General features: G+C 45.9%; 1 protein-coding gene across 1 annotated transcript; it reads left to right on the plus strand.

Annotated features, from left to right (window-relative positions):
* Positions 1 to 2,022: 2,022 nt before the first annotated feature.
* Positions 2,023 to 12,575, plus strand: LOC125543368 (TOM1-like protein 9). Its single transcript, XM_048706694.1, has 10 exons — positions 2,023 to 2,361; positions 4,808 to 4,886; positions 5,384 to 5,482; positions 5,576 to 5,689; positions 5,886 to 6,028; positions 9,290 to 9,371; positions 10,061 to 10,146; positions 10,525 to 10,758; positions 10,931 to 11,427; positions 11,601 to 12,575. Exons 1-10 carry the CDS (start codon positions 2,261 to 2,263, stop codon positions 12,317 to 12,319), a joined length of 2,154 nt encoding a protein of 717 aa, XP_048562651.1. The 5' UTR covers positions 2,023 to 2,260; the 3' UTR covers positions 12,320 to 12,575.
* Positions 12,576 to 17,826: the final 5,251 nt, after the last annotated feature.

Raw genomic sequence — 17,826 nt, forward strand, 5'->3', positions numbered from 1 at the left:
CCTTATGCCTGGTGTTTTGTTCCACTCTTGCCGCCCTAGTTTCCGTCATACCGGTGTTATGTTCCTTGATTTTGTGTTCCTTACACGGTTGGGTGTTATGGGAACCCCTTGACAGTTCGCTTTGAATAAAACTCCTCCAGTAAGGCCCAACCTTGGTTTTACCATTTGCCTCACCACCACCTACTTTTCCCCTGGGAGTCACGCTCCCGAGGGTCATCTTTATTTTAACCCCCCAGGCCAGTGCTTGTCTAAGTGTTGGTCCGAACAGGGCAACCTGTGGGGCCACCTCAGGGCAACTCGAGGGCTGGTTTTACTCGTAGCTTGACCTATCCGGTGTTGCCCTGAGAACGAAATATGTGCAGCTCCTATCGGGATTGTCGGCACATCGGGTGGCTTTGCTGGTCTTGTTTTACCATTGTCAAAATGTCTTGTAACTGGAATTCCGAGTCTGATCGGGTCTTCCTGGGAGAAGGAGTATCCTTCGTTGTCCGTGAGAGCTTGTGATGGGCTAAGTTGGGACACCCCTGCAGGGTTTGAATTTTCGAAAGCCGTGCCCGCGGTTATGGGCAGATGGGAATTTGTTAATGTCCGGTTGTAGAGAACTTGACACTTAATTTAATTAAAATGCATCAACCACGTGTGTAGCCGTGATGGTCTCTTCTCAGCGGAGTCCGAGAAGTGAACACGGTTCTTGTGTTATGCTTGAACGTAAGTAGCTTCGGGATCACTTCTTGATCACTTATAGCTTCTCGACCGTGCGTTGCTTCTCTTCTCGCTCTCTTTTGCGTAAGTTAGCCACCATATATAGTTAGTGCTTGCTGCATCTCCACCTCACTATCCTTTCCTCCCCATAAGCTTAAATAGTCTTGATCTCGTGGGTGTGAGATTGCTGAGTCCTTGTGGCTCACAGATACTTCCAAACAGTTGCAGGTGCCGATGATACCAGCGCAGGTGACGCAATCAAGCTCAAGTGGGAGCTCGATGAAGTTTGGTCGTTGTTATTTGTTTTTTTCTGGTTGATCAGTATTAGAGCCCATTTGGGACGATCGGGGATCTAGCATTTGGGGTTGTCTTTTTTTATTTTGGTTTCATAGTCGGACCTTTGTTTGTATCTTGTATGATGGATGGTTTACTTGTAATTCTGTGAAGTGGCGATTGTAAGCCGACTCTTTATCCCTTTCTTATCCAGTACACGGGATTGTGTGAAGATTATCCCTCTTGCGACAAACCTACCATGCGGCTATGCCTCTAAGTCGTGCTCCGACACGTGGGAGATATAGCCACATCGTGGGTGTCACAGAAATCAACGAGCAAATTACTGCTAACGGAGGAGGAGGAGTTCAGGGACGTTACCTTCACCTTCTTCCTTCCTCGCCTCGTCACGATCGTCACCACCGCGGCAATCACCCGGTCGTCGCCATTGCAATCGCCAGAAGCAGAGTTGTATGTTAGGGGACACGAGCAATGGAGACGAGGTCGGCTAGAGGGCCGCACTGGGCCGGCCCATGCACTTTGCACACACGCGCACCGCCCTCTCTCCCCCGATCCCGATCTCCCTTGCCCACATATGCAATCCCTGTTTGGGTTTCCATGTAAGATTTGATTTAGACTGAGAATTATTAGTTCAGGATCCTAATTCCAGGGATTAAGAGTTGCGGGTCCGATTTGTCTAACCTCTATGAGATTAAGATTTCAATTGGATTTCTTCCTATTTCTGGTGTTTTTTATACCACTTTGATGGAGGTAGTAGATGGGAAGTTTTCCTAAAAAAACATTTAAATTCTTTTGATTTTCTTTGAGTGGGTTCATCCATCGTCCCGTTCCAAACCGAAGCCTGCGTGAAGAAACGAATTAATTAGGCCAAACAAAGTAAAATCACGCGCTCCAAAGCGAGTGTCGGACAGCTCAGATCACGCAAGAACACACGCTGCCACCACCAGATCCCGTCACCTAACCGCCCCCATCTATTATCACATCATCATCACCATCGTCTTCGTCGCCGTCGAAGCATCGAAGACCCACACAGTGTACACTGTACAGCTAATTTCGCACGACCTATAAACGACCAGAACAAAAAAGAAGAGGGAAAAAAACGGAGCCAGGCCTAGCCAAGCCGCCCACCGAGAAAGGAACGCGGCCAATCTGGTGGCCTCGTGCTCGCAGCCAATAGCCCGCCTCCGATCCGCATCCGGCCAGGCGGCGCAGCCTCCGGGGCCAGGGCCGGTCGGGCGGGCTCCCCTGCCACCGGCGGCGACGCGCCATGGCCGGCTCCATGGTGGACCGGGCCACCAGCGACATGCTCATCGGCCCCGACTGGGCCAAGAACATGGAGATCTGCGACATCTGCAACCGCGACCCCGGGTACGGTCCCCTCCCCCTCGCCCCGCCGATCCCCGTCCCGTCGCCCGGGATAGTAGGAGTACGTTGCCGTGCGTGCTTCGTACGTCGGGCGGTTGGCTGTGGCGTACTGTATTACGCGGGGGAGCTATGGCGTGGATGGAGTTGTGATGATCTGGGTAGGATGGAGCGTGATTTTATGTCGTGCGACCGCGTGATTGCTGGAAATGCTTCCAATCCCGACAAATTCTGGGAACGGTGGACTTCTATGAGCGGTTAGTTTTGACCGAAACGAGACAAACGGCTCGAGTTTGGATCTTCCTGGAGCGCCCAAGTCAAATACGGAGATAGTACAATCGGGTGGGTGGCTCTGGGAATTGCGATTTTGCGAGCGGTGGATCTGGTTCCAGCCATCTGCGCACTGTTTTCTCGGAAAATGGTGTTCTGTTTCAGGTTTAACAGTGTTTTCTCTAATCCTCATTCATTGTTGAATGGAGATTCGCTAGTGCAGAGAAATCCTGTTTGTTGACTGATGCAAAGCGCCAAAGGACATTCTGCAATTGACTCAATTGTCAAGAGCGTGCTAGTCATCTACCCCTGTGGCGTTGGTCAGTATTCATTCGTTTTGCTGGATAAATGAACCAAATGACTATTTCACCCCGTGCAAATTTCTCCAGTGATAGCTCGCTCAGGACCCATACCCGTGTTCAAATATTTGCCCCTCTAGTATGGACTGGATGCCTCATTTTGTTAAGGAGAAAATATTTCTGGAGTCAGGTTTTTACAAGCTCCGGTCAATCCACTCACTTGATAACCTGAGAGTTTCATAAGTTGTGCCTCGTTCATGGACCTTAAGGCAAACCATAGAAAGTAAAGAAATGAAAACAAAAAGGGCTGCTCCTGGAGGCACTTGCTTAGAGCCGCATGAAGAATGCAGGCTATTTAGTCTCTCGCAAGTCGCATGAAAGATGAGAAAGACTATGTTGTGAACTTCCTTACAATCCTGAAGACAACTTTACAACCTTTTAATCTTCCGCTTGCAGTCTCTATGCTTCTTTAGAAGGAAGATTTGATTGCTTCTGGTCTCTGCACTCAGATGTAGTTCATCATTACAAAATTCAGCTAAAAAGAGCACCGTATCTTGCAAATATCCAGGACAAAAGGAAGCAACTAAGTAATGCCAACATCGCCTAGTTGCCAACAGTTTTTATGCTATGTGGCAATAACTTTGAACTAATAATTATTGGATTAGATCATATACAAGAGAATTATACATGATGCTAACTCGGTTCTGAAAGATTTATGTTAAAATGCTACTTGAATGCTGAATTGCTTTTTCACCGAAGTGCACACTGACACCAGTGGAGCTGCCCAACAATCCTTCACCTAGCCTAGTTCTTCATGGTAAACTCTGACAATCTGAAGAAATTGGAAAGTGAACAAGTATTCGGCATAGCTGTTGATTTTGTGGTTTTTATTATGTGGGAATGACCAGGGTGCTCTTACACCATGTCGGGATAGGTCACTGGCTGTCCATCGGTTTCCAGTAGTAACTGTTTACTGTTAATCCTGTTTTACTGTTAGTTCTGCCGAAGTAGAGTTCATTAAGGTGAGCACCTAAGTTAATTCTGACGTAATTGACTATATCTTCTAAAGATACCAAATGAAAAGTCATTGTTGCTGTTGCCTCGTAATTATCTAATCTTATCTTTAATTATTAGCTGTACTTGTACTCTCCCCTAAACTTCCAAAGATTACTCCCTCCTTTCCGGTTTATAAGGCTCAATTCAAAATTCTCACCAACCAAGGTAGATGGTGAGTGGTGGAATACTTTTTGTAGTTTGCAAAAGCACCCAATTAATGCTCTTGTTTTCCTCAAAAAAGTATGTTTACCAATGCATTAATTGCAATGCATGCATGCATAAATTACATGCATTGGTCAATTTTCTCTTAGTACTTGCATGCAATGATTTAATGCACCTTGGAATCTGAACATGTGATGGAAAACAACCAAATTGAGCCTTATAAAATGGAAAAACTAAAATTTTGAGATAAGCCCTATAAACCGGAAAGGAGGGAGTATTTATTAGTGGAATACTTTGATGCATTGTTTTATCTGCATAGGTGGTGTATGCTTACTTAGCTTAGTACAATTCGGTTGACTACTTATTGTTTTTTACTACAGTTGACTACTTGTTACTGCTAGATTAGCATTGGAGGCCAGTCAATACCCATTTGGCTGTTTATTATGTGCTGGTTTTGAGCAACAATTAGTTTCTATTGCAATTTTTAAACATATCAATATAGTTTTCTTTCCTTGATTCTTATTCCAACTATTGTGATTTGAGATGAAATAGTTGGGCTGACTCAGAAGAAGCATCTTAACATATAGTTACTGTTAATTTCCTGCACTAGATGATTTACTTGTTGTCAAATACTGATAGTTGTTAGTCGTTCGACGTGGTAACAGGCAATCCAAAGATGTCGTGAAGGCTCTCAGAAAAAGAATTGCACACAAAAATCCAAAAGTTCAGCTTCTCGCACTAACTGTAAGTTTATTTGCAGTTTGGACTGCTCTTTTCTATAATTATAGTTTAATACAGTCATTGAGAGAAAATCATGCTGGTGTGCCTTTTCAATAGAACTGAGCGTAACTGCCTGGTGCTTAGCTTTGTTTGCATTTTTTTCTGCATTTCTGAAGTTCGTGTTTGTGTGCATCTTTCTCCTATGCTTCAAGAGTAGATGTTCATTCAATCATACCCATGCTGCTTGCAACAGCAGTGAACATCATGATGTTATTGAAAATGGGTGCAACGGTTATTCCAGCCTTCAAATCAGATGATCTTATGTAATTAACGTATATACTATTTGTTCTTATCTGGCGCAGTAAAAAAATGAGTATAATCAATGAGGACACAGCTGATTTTTAATCAATTTATTTTTGTAGTTTCATGTTTCATTAGTTTACGATTCGTTATGGTTTGTGGGTGTAAGCAGGATTCAGTTACTGTCTTGATGATGAACTGATGATATTCTTCTACTCCAGCTGCTGGAAACTGCAATCAAGAACTGCGGGGATATATTCCACATGCATGTTGCAGAGAGGGACCTGTTGCATGAGATGGTCAAGCTAGTGAAGAAAAAGGTTTATCATTCGTCATAATTCTGAAAACTACAATGGCTTTCTTTTAATCTGCTGAGTGCTGACGTATGATGGTCTATTCGTTTCACCTTGCAGTCTGATCAACGCGTTAAAGACAAGATTCTGGTTCTAATAGATACATGGCAAGAAGCTTTGGGGGGACCACGTTCAAGATATCCACAATTCTATGCAGCATACCATGAATTAGTGGTATACTTTCAAGTCCAATTTGATTTATTAGGCTCTAACATATCACTTAGCCAGTTGTTCTATTTTAAAATGTTACTACTGATATGATTTTATCTCAACCTTGATGGTTTTCAGGATGAATACATGGAATGCTATTTAATTCTAAAAAGTACCTTTCCGTTTCAAATAATAATTATGCTGTTATTCCCCCTTACAGCGTGCTGGAGCTCAATTCCCCAAGAGGTCTGAGAGACCTGCACCGCTGTTTAATGGGCAGTCTGAAGCAGCGAAAAGTATGCGTAGTCCTGATCAACGGGACGAAGCTGAATCTTCTGCTGGAAATGACTTCCCTGCTCTGAGGTGTGATTTCTTTCCTTTTGTTTCTGTTTTCTGCTCTGAAGTTTGAGGTGTGCTTTCTTTCCTTTTGTTTTTATTTTCTGCTCTGAGGTGGTACTGTTCAATTGGCAGAATTTGCTTCTGGACCTACTAGTTTGGCAATTACTGAAACAGACTGCAAAATTGTTAGAGTACGTAATGGGCCTAATGGGCCTGGGCTGGCGGTATAGCCCGTTAGTCTTAGGGTTAAATAGAGATAAGGGTCGCTTGCTTAGGGGTCAAGTAAACCTCTCTATATAAGGGGAGGAGATGTATCAATCTAATCAAGCAAGAATTAAGAAGGAAATCCCTTCCATCTTGCCCGGCCGTGGGCAAAAGGCCCCCGGCCGGCCCTCTCGCGCCCTCCTTCTAGCAGCGCCATAACAATTTGGTATCAGCTAGCTTCGGTTCGATCATGTCTTCACCGCTGCCCAACCCGTCTCTTCTGCTGCCGGTCACCTCGTCGCCTCCGGCGATCACCACGACCGTTGCCCCGCTCCTGCCCGCGCCGGGATCCTCCGTCGCGCCCGCCCCCGCCGTCCTCACCCCGGAGGTGTCTGGGGCGCTGCGGGACCTAACCCAGGCGGTCCAAGAGATCCGCCTGTTCTTGACCGAGTCCTACGGGCCGCACCCGGCTGCGCCGCCCATCGCCGCCACCACGCCGCCGTGGCTGCTGTGGCAGCCGCCGCACCAGGCGGCCTCCGCCGCGCTCGCCGGGCCGCTGCAGCAGCCGCAGCCGCTGCAGCTGCCATCCACTGCCACCACTGCCGCGCCCAAGCAGGCACTGCAGCTGCCATCCACCGCCCCGCCCTGGCTGCAATGGCAGTCGCCGCTCATGGCGGCCTCCGCTGCGCCAGGCGCTTCGCTGCAGCAGCCACCACCGGTTAGCTCCGGCCCCGCATCGCCCGCGCCGGCGGGAGTTTCGATCCACCAGATCAAGTTCCCGCCGTCGCCATCACCGCTTCCCCAGGGCGTCCCATCCAGCAGATCAAGTTCCCGCCGTCGCCTATTCCGGCTTGGATCACTACCCGCCACGTGTCGGCGGCTGTGAGGCTGCAGGCTGCTGCGCGCGTCGGCGTGTGCGGGAGATGCGTGGTCTGCAGCTGCCGCTCCTCCCAGTTGCGCTTTGCTGCGCAAAGGACCTCGATCTCGTCCGCTGTGTCGGGGATCTTGGGCATGCTGTTTTCCCTACGGACAGCGACCTCAAAGTCTGCGACATCGGCGGTTGGGGGGGGGGGCACCCCCCTGCTCGCCATTCTCCATCGACAGCCCTCCACTCTTCTTTGTGCGGTGCAGACCAACAGCCGTCCGGCGGGGAGAAGGCACGGTGTCACCGACAGGAGCGCACCGCGTAGCACCACTACAGTCCGCCGCCGGCTGCCGCGGGTGGCCATACACATGCACTCCTTTTGTCCAGATGGTGTCCATGGGATCCAGGTGGCTGTACACGTGCACGTCCGACGTGTGGATGATGTCCACTTTATGTTCAGGGGTCCAAAATAAAGCGTCCAAGTCCATTTCAGGTTGAGAGTAATAAAACATGCCGAGATGTAAAAGCCTTGTTTTTAGGTGTTAGGTTTGTGTTGCGTCGAGTCATGGTTATAAGTTGGTTAGGTTGCAGCTCGAGGACAAGCTGCATGTCCAGGTGGGGTGTAGTGTTAGAGTACGTAATGGGCCTGGGCTGGCGGTATAGCCCGTTAGTCTTAGGGTTAATTAGAGATAAGGGTCGCTTGCTTAGGGGTCAAGTAAACCTCTATATAAGGGGAGGAGATGTATCAATCTAATCAAGCAAGAATTAAGAAGGAAATCGTCTCCCTCTTGCCCAGCCGTGGGCAAAAAGGCTCCCGGCCGGCCCTCTCGCGCCCTCCTTCTAGCAGCCACATAACAAAAATTGATAATTTACTGATGGAGACTGGAAAACATGGTTATTTGCTAGAACACATTAGACTTATAAAAATATCACTTACGGCATCTTTGATTCGCAGGATTTTCTAAAATGCAGTATAGGAAAAACACAGAAATGGAGTGCATGCCATCTTCAATACTACAGAATTAGTATGAACATTTGATTGTGCGCAGGAAAAACATAGGATTCTTCACATGAGGTTGGAGTGGATGGAATTTTTTCCTATGAAAATTAGTACAAATGAATCCTAAGGAAAATTTCCTATATACTGTAATCCTACAAAGCAAGCGACCCATGTACTAGGAAAAATTCCTAAGGATTAGAATCCCACAAAATTCCTTTACAAGTCCTGTAAACCAAAGAAGCCCTAGACTTCAGAAAAGAGAAGGGGTGTGACTATGAGAAGTCCTGTTTATCCTTTGGATAGAAAGAAGATGCAAGGTTGAGCAATGAGTCAATGTCAGGTGGGAGTCGACTTCCAAGGGCAATTAGGGCTCTTGTTACCGTTTATCTATTTATCATAAGTTTCAGAATAGTGTACTATTTTAATTGGTCCAATGTGCTCCAGCGAATGATCAAAATTGTGTGGATCCTTTAGCGGACTGTCTTACGATGTGCTCTTTAAATGCCAACCAAGTGTAGAATCAGAGTTTTGCCTTTATTTTTAGTCTTGTCATTTCCCTATAACTTTTGTATATTTTGTTATTGTGTCTCACCATTGTAATGTGATTCCCACTCTGGTTTGTGATTTCAAATGTAAACTTGAGCATGGAATGTTGTATAAAGTTAGTTTCTGTTACTCCCTTTGTAACAGTCTAGAGATTCTTAGTTACGTAATATGTGGCGCAGTGGTAAAGCTGCTGCCTTGTGACCATGAGGTCATGGGTTCAAGTCCTGGAAACAGCCTCTTACAGAAATGTAGGGAAAGGCTGCGTACAATAGACCCAATGTGGTCGGACCCTTCCCCGGACCCTGCGCAAGCGGGAGTTACATGCACCGGGCTGCCCTCTTTTTTTTTTCCTTGTAGCAGCCTAATTTTTTTCATGACTTATTATCAACTTGTCTCAAGCACTGGACATGACATGAATGTTCATGTAGTCCTGTGAGAAATGGTAAATTCAAGAATGAAGAAAGCTATTCTGTTTTATGTCCAGATAGTCTTTTTAGCCTCTTTATATAATAAGACACCAGGTCTTTTCTTTTGTTGTGCTCCAGTGGGCATCTTTGAATACAACACATCTATGTTAAGTTTAGCTTATGTGCAGTCTTACCCCATTTTGTATTGCAACCTTATGTTATTTTCAAGGATGGATTGAACTGAATACTGCATATATTTTCAGCATGTCAGAGATTCAAAATGCTCGTGGTATCATGGATGTACTAGCTGAGATGTTGAATGCTTTAGACCCTGGAAATAGAGAGGTACCGAAATTCCATCTGAGTTTAATTCAATCTGCACAAAAATATGGACCTCTTATCTTTATAAAGTTGCAACCAACAGTTGAACGTGGTATCCTGATTTGTTAGTTTATGATTTATAAATGTTTTCTTTGGATAGTATGTCCTGACCAGTTTTAGTTTCAGATATAATCTTGTTGTAATTGTATGGAATTGATTGTAAATTTGTACTTTAAAATATGCTTTTGTACAACTTGCTTACATTCCGTTAACACTAATATCAGTATTTATGATGTCCAATCCGAGGTGTCCAAGATGCCAAGGCTTCAAGGCCTACTATCTTAGACATGACCTATAACCTGTTCGGTGTGTATTTGATCACATCGCTTGAAATACCACATACCTGTTATCTATGTTATGGCAAGGTATTAAAGCATGTAAAATTCAGTATGCTTACCGCTAACCCTTAGCTGTATGTCTGGCTTATCTTATGTGTTGGGCACACCCGTGTTTTCCAAATCTCAGCATCAAATGTAAATTCATATAGATCGGTATAGATATACATAAAAATGCACTTTTAATTAGAAATTCAAATCCATGGTGTTATTGCTGTATTCATGTCATACATAACAGTAGAAAAAGCTCTACACTTACAACCTTCTCTGAAATTGCTCACTTTTGCTGATTATGTTTTTGAAATGCTGTGTACACAGGGACTAAGACAGGAAGTAATTGTGGAGCTTGTTGATCAGTGCCGCACTTACAAGCAGAGAGTGGTCCAGCTAGTTAATACTGCTTCGTGAGTGCACTTATTTTGGATCACCTAAATTTTGCATCGGTGACAGTCGACTAGTGTGGTGTATCCAATGTTAGTGGATGTCATTTTTGAAGATATAGGTAGCTTTGTGTGACTGAGATTTCCTTCCTTGAGCACCTTTTTGGATCGTCGGATAAGAGGACGATGGAAGATCTGCTTTGTCACTTGTTTTCTATTATCACTCAAGGGCCTATGAGATAACTGTTAATGTATCTGGATACTTCAAAAACATTGTTTGTCATTAAAAGCTGACACGAGTAGCTTGCGCTGTTTTGTTTAGCTAAATAATGTAATTTAGCTCCGTATTTGTTGTGTTGAATCTACATATTACGTGACTATTTTTCTTCTTATTATTTACAGGGATGAGGAACTTTTGTCGCAAGGGCTTGCACTAAATGATGATTTGCAGCGTGTTCTAGCAAAACATGACGCAATTGCTGCAGGCATTGCTGTTCGAGTGGAGAAAAGGCCAAAGTCTCTGCAGGCGCTAGTTGATACTGAGGATTCTGCGAACCAAGACTCTAAGAAAGAGCAAGCACTAGTAGATATTGATGACCCTACAAGCCAAGATTCTAAAACAGAGCAAAATCAAAGGTTTTAGGCTTCTTCTATCACATTTGTATATGCTTACTTCTATATAGTGTTAAGGATTGATTTCAATACGTACTTCAAAGAGTCTTTGTTGACATTCATATATATTGAGTTGCACTTTATATATAACTCCTCTAATTAACCTCTGTTTGTGTGTGGTCTGCCCTTGTACCAGCACCAGTGAGCCGTCTCCTTTTGAGCAACTAGCGCTTCCAGCACCTCCAGTATCGAATGGCTCAGCAAACGCTGCACCAAAACCTGATTCTGGCATTGATCTTCTTAGCTGGGATGATACCCCATCCACTGCAGAGAATTCGCTGGCTCTTGTACCGGTCACTGATCCATTGGCTGACTCCACTTCAAATCAAAATGCACTGGCGATTGTAGACATATATTCTCAAAACAATACTGCTAATAGCAATGCCAAATCACTTGACCCCTTTGGTTTCGATTCAAGTCCCACTCCTCTTGGATCACAGCCATACAACACTGCAACCCAGCATCCTGTACAATCACAACAGCCTCCTCAGCAGGCGGCGCTCTATTCTAATGGAAGTGCTGTAAACCCTGGAACATCTTACGACCCGGCGTCACAGTATAATCACACGAATTCCGGGTGGAATGGTCAAGTTGCCAACCATGCAGCACCCCCGCCACAGCAAGTAAATTATGGTATGCAATGCAAATTAGATCGTTACTTTTCTGCATGTCTCTTTTATATCTGTCGGAAGTACTTCATTATCAGTTCAATTGGTTTCGCTTGCATGACTTCTGCATATCTCAACACACTACATTCCTGCAGATCCGTTTGAAGAATATGTGATAGTCTTGTGTGAATTTTGTAGATGATCAAAGTGGAGCCCTTCCGCCTCCACCTTGGGAGGCTCCGGCAGCGCCAAGCAATGAAATGCCAAATGGCCAATTGGGTGCTATGCAACCTCTCCCAACTCCAGCAAGCCAATTCGGTGGTGTGCAGCCACTACAACCGCAGAACAACCACATGGCAGGTCTACAACCGCAGCCAATGTATAACAACCAACCAGGAGCTATGGTACCTCACGCAATGCAGTCCAACCAAACTGTTGGAGGGCAGATGCAGCCAGGTTATGGAAACCAGTATGGACATTTGGCACCACAACCCATGCCAATGCCAGGCATGCAGTTCGCTGGTATGCAACCATCTCCGATGCCAGGAGCACAGCCAGGCATGATGTATGCGCAACCAATGCCGGGGGCGCAGTTTGGAGGAATGCCGCAACAGCAGATGTACGGCGGTGGTGGTCGGATGGCGACGCAGTACGGTTATGTGCAGCAGCAAGCAGCACAGTACTACAACCAGGGAAGGCCAGCAATGTATGGGTACCCTGGCACCAACGGCCTCTCTCAGAGTATGTATGGTCTCTCCATGCAAGACAGCTCCTACATGGGGGGCATGAACTCGGCCTATCAGGCAGCACCCTCTTCATCCTCCATGGCGCAACCCATGAGGCCGTCGAAACCCGAGGACAAGCTCTTCGGCGACCTTCTCAGCATCGCCAAGACGAAGCAGAACAGAGCTTCGTGATACGACTGAGTGAAAGTGTAAGAGGTCCAATATATATTTTGTCTATTTTTTCTTACAAATTTTCCACGTGGCTTGATCATATACACTTGTGTAGCTCTCTTCTCTTGCGTTGGATGTGTAAGCTTCAGTTTTTGACGCTGCTTCCCCACATTGATTCCATTATTAAATTCGTTACGACGTGTGTACTGGTCACGCCAGAGAGGAAAACCAACGTCGGTAAATGGTGATTTAATAAAGATTAGCTTGTTGTGAGGCATTTTTTTCCTGATAATTAATAGACATCATTCAAAACAGCAGGAGTACATATTTAATATTTGTGCCGGTCGTTTGCCAACATTGGGAGACTGGTTGGATGGTTAGAAGGATAATGGTATTTCTAGCAAAACAACACGTGTATTCTTGATAACTAATACGCATTTTTTGTGCCAGTCGTGAGCCAACCAAGCATTTTTTCCTGATAATTAATAGACATCGTTCAAAACAACAGGAGTGTTCAAAACACTATAGTTCAATTGGTGATTGCATTATTCTAAATTTATTTTAAACTTTTCAATAATTTGTGTTTAGTGGAAGGAGAGGTTCGTGTTGACTCGACTATGAAGGCGTTTATGTGTAGTGTAGGACATGGACTCTGATGGGCACGTGCAGTTACTTAGAGGCATGCGCAGTTACTTAGAAGTATGCACACGAAAACTTCTCAGCTGTCATTGATAAGGTCAAGTCGTAGACGTGACGGCGGTTCGTTATGACGACAATAGTGGTCGTTCGGTAGTTTTGATGTAAGTTTTATTATGTTTGAGATGCTTTATACTTAGAGTGAATTTTTATAATAGATCCGACCTTTTTAAAGAAAACATGAGAGAAAATCATAAGAAAAAAACTCTTCTTTCGAACCTCTCATCTGTTATACCCCTATAAAAGAACCAAGGAAGCAGATTCAAGCCAAGGAGGCAGATTCGACCCATCTCAACCATTTAACCACGTAATTAATAGTCCATATAGTCAACCCCGCAAAAAAAAAGTCCATATAGTCTCCCAATGTTGAGCGCTAGCAAGCCACCAATTCCACCGATCAACCCTCTTGCTTACGGTTAAGCCACTCATTTCCTCACCCATCATGCCCACCTCTCCCGTTCAAACACCACGCACGAGTGCACGACGCAGGACGCCTGCATCGCCGATGCCAGAGGTCGGGGTCGCCAACGACGACCATCGTCGCCGACCAAATTCAAAGCACTCCGTCTCCACGATGGACTCAAACGGCGTCGTAGTGAAGATGAATTCTGTATCGTGGGACATGACTCTCCTGCTTCTGCAGGGCTGCTTCGACCCAGTCCACGCCGCTGCCCCGGCGTTTCGGTGGGCAGAGACTGCATAGGTAAGAGCATTTTCAGCCGTTGGCCCTTCAGGTGGATTCGAGTCGCTTGAGGGTGAACCGGCGCTAAAATCAGTCTGGGGATGATCGGGTTCCCAGCCGACGTCTTCAGGGTCGACCTTAGGCGTTTGTTTTAAACTTTTTTGAACATTTATTTGACTAAAATTCGACGAACGAGACAGATATTGGGCAAAACAGTACATTACTTCGGCGAACTGAAATAGTTTTTTTACATAGATAAAATACTTAGAAAAAAATAAAAAGGCCGCGACTACAGGCCGAATAACGCGCCGAGAGAGGCGAAGTCGCCACCGTTGTTGTCTTCGTCGTCCTTCTCCTCCTTCACGCGGCCGCCCCTGCTGGACTCCTGCCCGGGGTCGCCCTGGCGGACCGGTGGCGGCGTGTCGTCGTCGTCGCTGTCGTCGTCGAGGACGATGACGCCTCCTTCGTCGTGGCCACGGCGCCAAGCGGTGAACCGCTCAAAGGCGCGGCGTTGGCGCTCCAGCTCCGTCCATGCCCAGTCTTCGCGCGCCCACTTCAAGGCCGCCGCGTCGTCGAACCCTGGCTCCGTCTTCACGGCGGCGAGCCCCGGCTCTGTGTTCGGCGTTGGAAGTACGCCGCCTACGCCTCGTGGTTGCTGGAGGCGTACTGCGGGAGGGCCCGCTGCTCCTCCGTCAGTGACGCCCGCACGCGATCGACCTCGTCGGTGACGTCGGGCAGCGGGGGAATGGGGACGCCACCGGCGCTGAGCTGTGCGCGCAAGTCAGGGGGTGTGGGCACCATGTGTACGCGTGGCGGGAGGTGGTGCGTCACCGTGCTGCGCCGCCCGTGAGGAATCAATGGAAGGCTGACCGACGGCAGCCTTGGCATTGACTCCTCACGGGGAATCGAGGCGATGAGGATGATGAGGCGCGGGGTCGCTGACTCGGCGGGCCCGCCGTTCTTTCGCGCCAAAAACGATTGCCCCGGCGTCACCGGGCGCCCCCAGCACGCCGGGCTCTACCGGCGCTCGCTAGCGACGCGTAGTGGGCCGGCCCATGAACCGAGTGAACAAAGCAGACGTGAAGAAGAAAAAAACAAATCCGAACTGAAAATATGGGAACAGTGGGATTCGATCCTAGCACACCATCATTCGTGGCTTGATACTATAACCACTACACCGAACTAGTTCTTCTGTACACTCCTAGAAAAACCATCCTAGTTAACGTTTCCTTAGTAAAGCCAATATAAATCTTTTTGAAAAAAGAAAAGGTAAATTTGAAAACAAGATCATCGATTTTAAGAAAATTTCATAGATTTATCTAAAAGTTCATTGATTATAGCATCGATTTTGAAAAAAGTCCATCCATTTTGAAAAAAATAAAAAGAGTTCATCGATTTTGAAAAGAGTTCATCGTTTCGAAAAATGAGTTCATAGGTTTTGAAAAGAGTTCATTGATTTTGAACAAAAGTTCATCTGTTTTGAAAAAAGTTCATCGATTTTGAAAAAAGTTCATCAATTTGAAAGAAAATCCATCTGTTTTGAAAAAGAGTTCATCGATTTTGAACAAAAGTTCATCGAATTGAAAAATAGTTCATCGGTTTTGAAGAAAAGTTGACAAACTTAAAAAATAGTTCACGAATTTTAAAAAAAAGTTCATCGATTTACAAAAAGTTCATCGAATTTGAAAAAAGAATAACTTATTTTGAAAAAAGTTGATCAATTTTGAATTTTTTTCATAAACTTTAAAAAAAGTTCACGAATTTAAAAATAAGGTTCATCGAATTTGAAAACAAATGCACAGATTTTGAAAAAGGTTCATCGACTTCAAAAAAAGTTCATCAAATTTGAAAAAAGTTCACTGATTTTGAAAAAAAGTTCACCAATTTTGGAAAATGTTTATCCAATTAGAACAATGTTCATCTATTTTGAAAAAGTTCATCAAATTTAGAAAAACGTTCATAAAATCCGATGAAGTTGTTGCATCGAATTGGAAAAAAGAAAAAAGAAAACGAAAAGAAGGAAAAGAAAAAGGAAAAAATGGAAAAAAAAGAATTAAAAGATGTACAAACTTGTTTGCTAGCACGTAAGGAAGGTTGGCTGGGGTGGTTAGTGTGTCTTGTACATAAACTTGGCTGCGTGAGTTCGAAACCCACACCAGCGTCATTTTTGCAGCAGTTTACAAAAAGGAATAACATGACAAAATGGGCTGGCCCATTGCCGAGCGGGGGTGTGCGCCCTGTACCGATAACACTATAACGGGCGCTTAGAGCGCCGTTTAGGATTCACCAGACGCCACTGCCGCGGGCTGCAGCAAGTGGGACGCTCCGCAGGACACCCGCATCACGCCGCTTCAGCCCGCGTATTTAAGTGGGCTTATGTGGGCTCCCCGCATGACCTACAGTTTAATCCGCGGTTGCCCGCTCGCCCACATAATTCAGGTTGTACTCGTAGACTAGAAGCTTACAACACTAAGGGCGTGTTTTGGACTCCTCCCAACTCCACCGAATCCACAATTTCAACTTCTGGAGCGAGCTTCTCACTTCACCTGACGATAGAAAAGCGTTCGGGAGCGAGGCTGGCTTCTCCCAGCACTGCAGCCCAGCTGGGAGGCCAGAAGCCTGTTGGGCATTCCTTTTGGGCTGGCTGTAGGCAGCCCATTAGGCAGCAGATTTCCTGTTTGTACAAAGTTGTGATGGCAACAAGTTGTACGTGGTGATGCCTTGGGCTTGCATGCACAGTTTTTTCCAGTAGCTATTTGCAGCGATTTTAGCTACACAGGAACATGTACAGAGAGCATTTTTTGGGCACATGGAGCAACAAATGTACAGCAAACATGTATTTTTTGAAAGTTCCCAAATTTTCTCAACTAACATAATTTATAATTTTAGTAGAAACTAGTTCTCTCATGTGTCATTGAACATATAAAGGATGAGGGACTGCGCCAAACTAGCGGCCGTGGCCACATCTCCTTTTGTCGCGTTACTGTAGGGACGAGGGAAGGGATAAGGTCCCGAGCGCCACGTCCAGCATCCTCTCCTCTCCCTTTCCCCTTGTTCGCTTCCTCCTCCCGAGCCTCGACGCCGCCGCACGCTCTGAAGGATGAGGGATCTGGAGAAGGGGAGCAACCGCCGGCCAATTCCGGCCCGCTCCGGCGACCCCGACGGCCATCCAGCACCTTCCCGTGCTCTCCTATCGTCTTGCCCCCCCCCCCGATCCTGGTTCTGCGCCTCCACTGGCTCGCCGTCAACCTTCCCTAGCTGCTCTGCTCGACCTCGTCATCGTCGTCGGTGCTCAACAGGGGAAGCACGAGCAGCAGATGCAGTTGAGCATCCGCCCGGTCGCAGCTCGGCTTCGACATAGGAGAGGAGCCATGGAGGGCGTTGGCGGTGCTCGATTCGATGTAGCGCCATGGATCAGTCCCTTGGGAGGGCGATGAGGGAGGGAGGAGGATGGAGGGAGGGAGGGAAACAATGAGATGGAGGTGCGTCGTCGATCAGTCCCTTGAGAGGGAGGGAGGGAGGGAGGGAGGGAAAGGAACGATGAGATGGAGGTGCGTCGTCCGGCATCGGCCTGCGCTGGTGAGGTGTATTTTACCATGGGATTAGCGAGGTGTATTTATGCTTACCCCTTTTTAGTGTTTGGTCAAGCCAATGGACAGCGAGCATTATGTACCATTGAAGCGATAAAGTTGTTAATTATCCCCCTGTATTCCTCAGTTAGATCTCTAATAAATTAAGAAATTGTTATTTGTCAGTAGGTTCAGTATATCATCGTCTGCTTAGACAAAATATATCATGGTCAAAGCATGTGAAATATTAGTTCTCGGTGAAAAGATGAAGGTTTCACATATATTAATGCTTTCACCTCACTTGTCATGCTGTTATGAACATCTTTTTTGTGCAAATTGATAAGAGAGGGCCTACGAGTTTGTCAAGTTTGCCTTGTATGTTGAATATAATTTTCTTAGATTGCTACTGCAGTTGTATGATTGTGATCCCAGTAGGTCAAGACTGCATTTGTGTTGTTGAACTGAGATTCGCCAATGTTGTTTCATGTTTGAAGTCTGTTTGCATGTATATTGTGGAGGTTTTTGCTGATCTGAATTATGAAAATTTCTTTGTTAACATCTTGGCACTGTACAATTTATTC

Source organism: Triticum urartu, chromosome 3 (assembly GCF_003073215.2).
Source record: "Triticum urartu cultivar G1812 chromosome 3, Tu2.1, whole genome shotgun sequence".
Taxonomy (NCBI): Eukaryota; Viridiplantae; Streptophyta; class Magnoliopsida; order Poales; family Poaceae; genus Triticum; species Triticum urartu.

Coding starts and splice junctions, on each gene's coding strand:
- LOC125543368 (XM_048706694.1), top strand. CDS start 2,261: ATGGCCGGCTCCATGGTGGACCGGGCCACCAGCGACATGCTCATCGGC. Junction 5,690..5,885: donor CAGCATACCATGAATTAGTG/GTATACTTTCAA, acceptor TCCCCCTTACAG/CGTGCTGGAGCTCAATTCCC. Junction 9,372..10,060: donor TAGACCCTGGAAATAGAGAG/GTACCGAAATTC, acceptor CTGTGTACACAG/GGACTAAGACAGGAAGTAAT.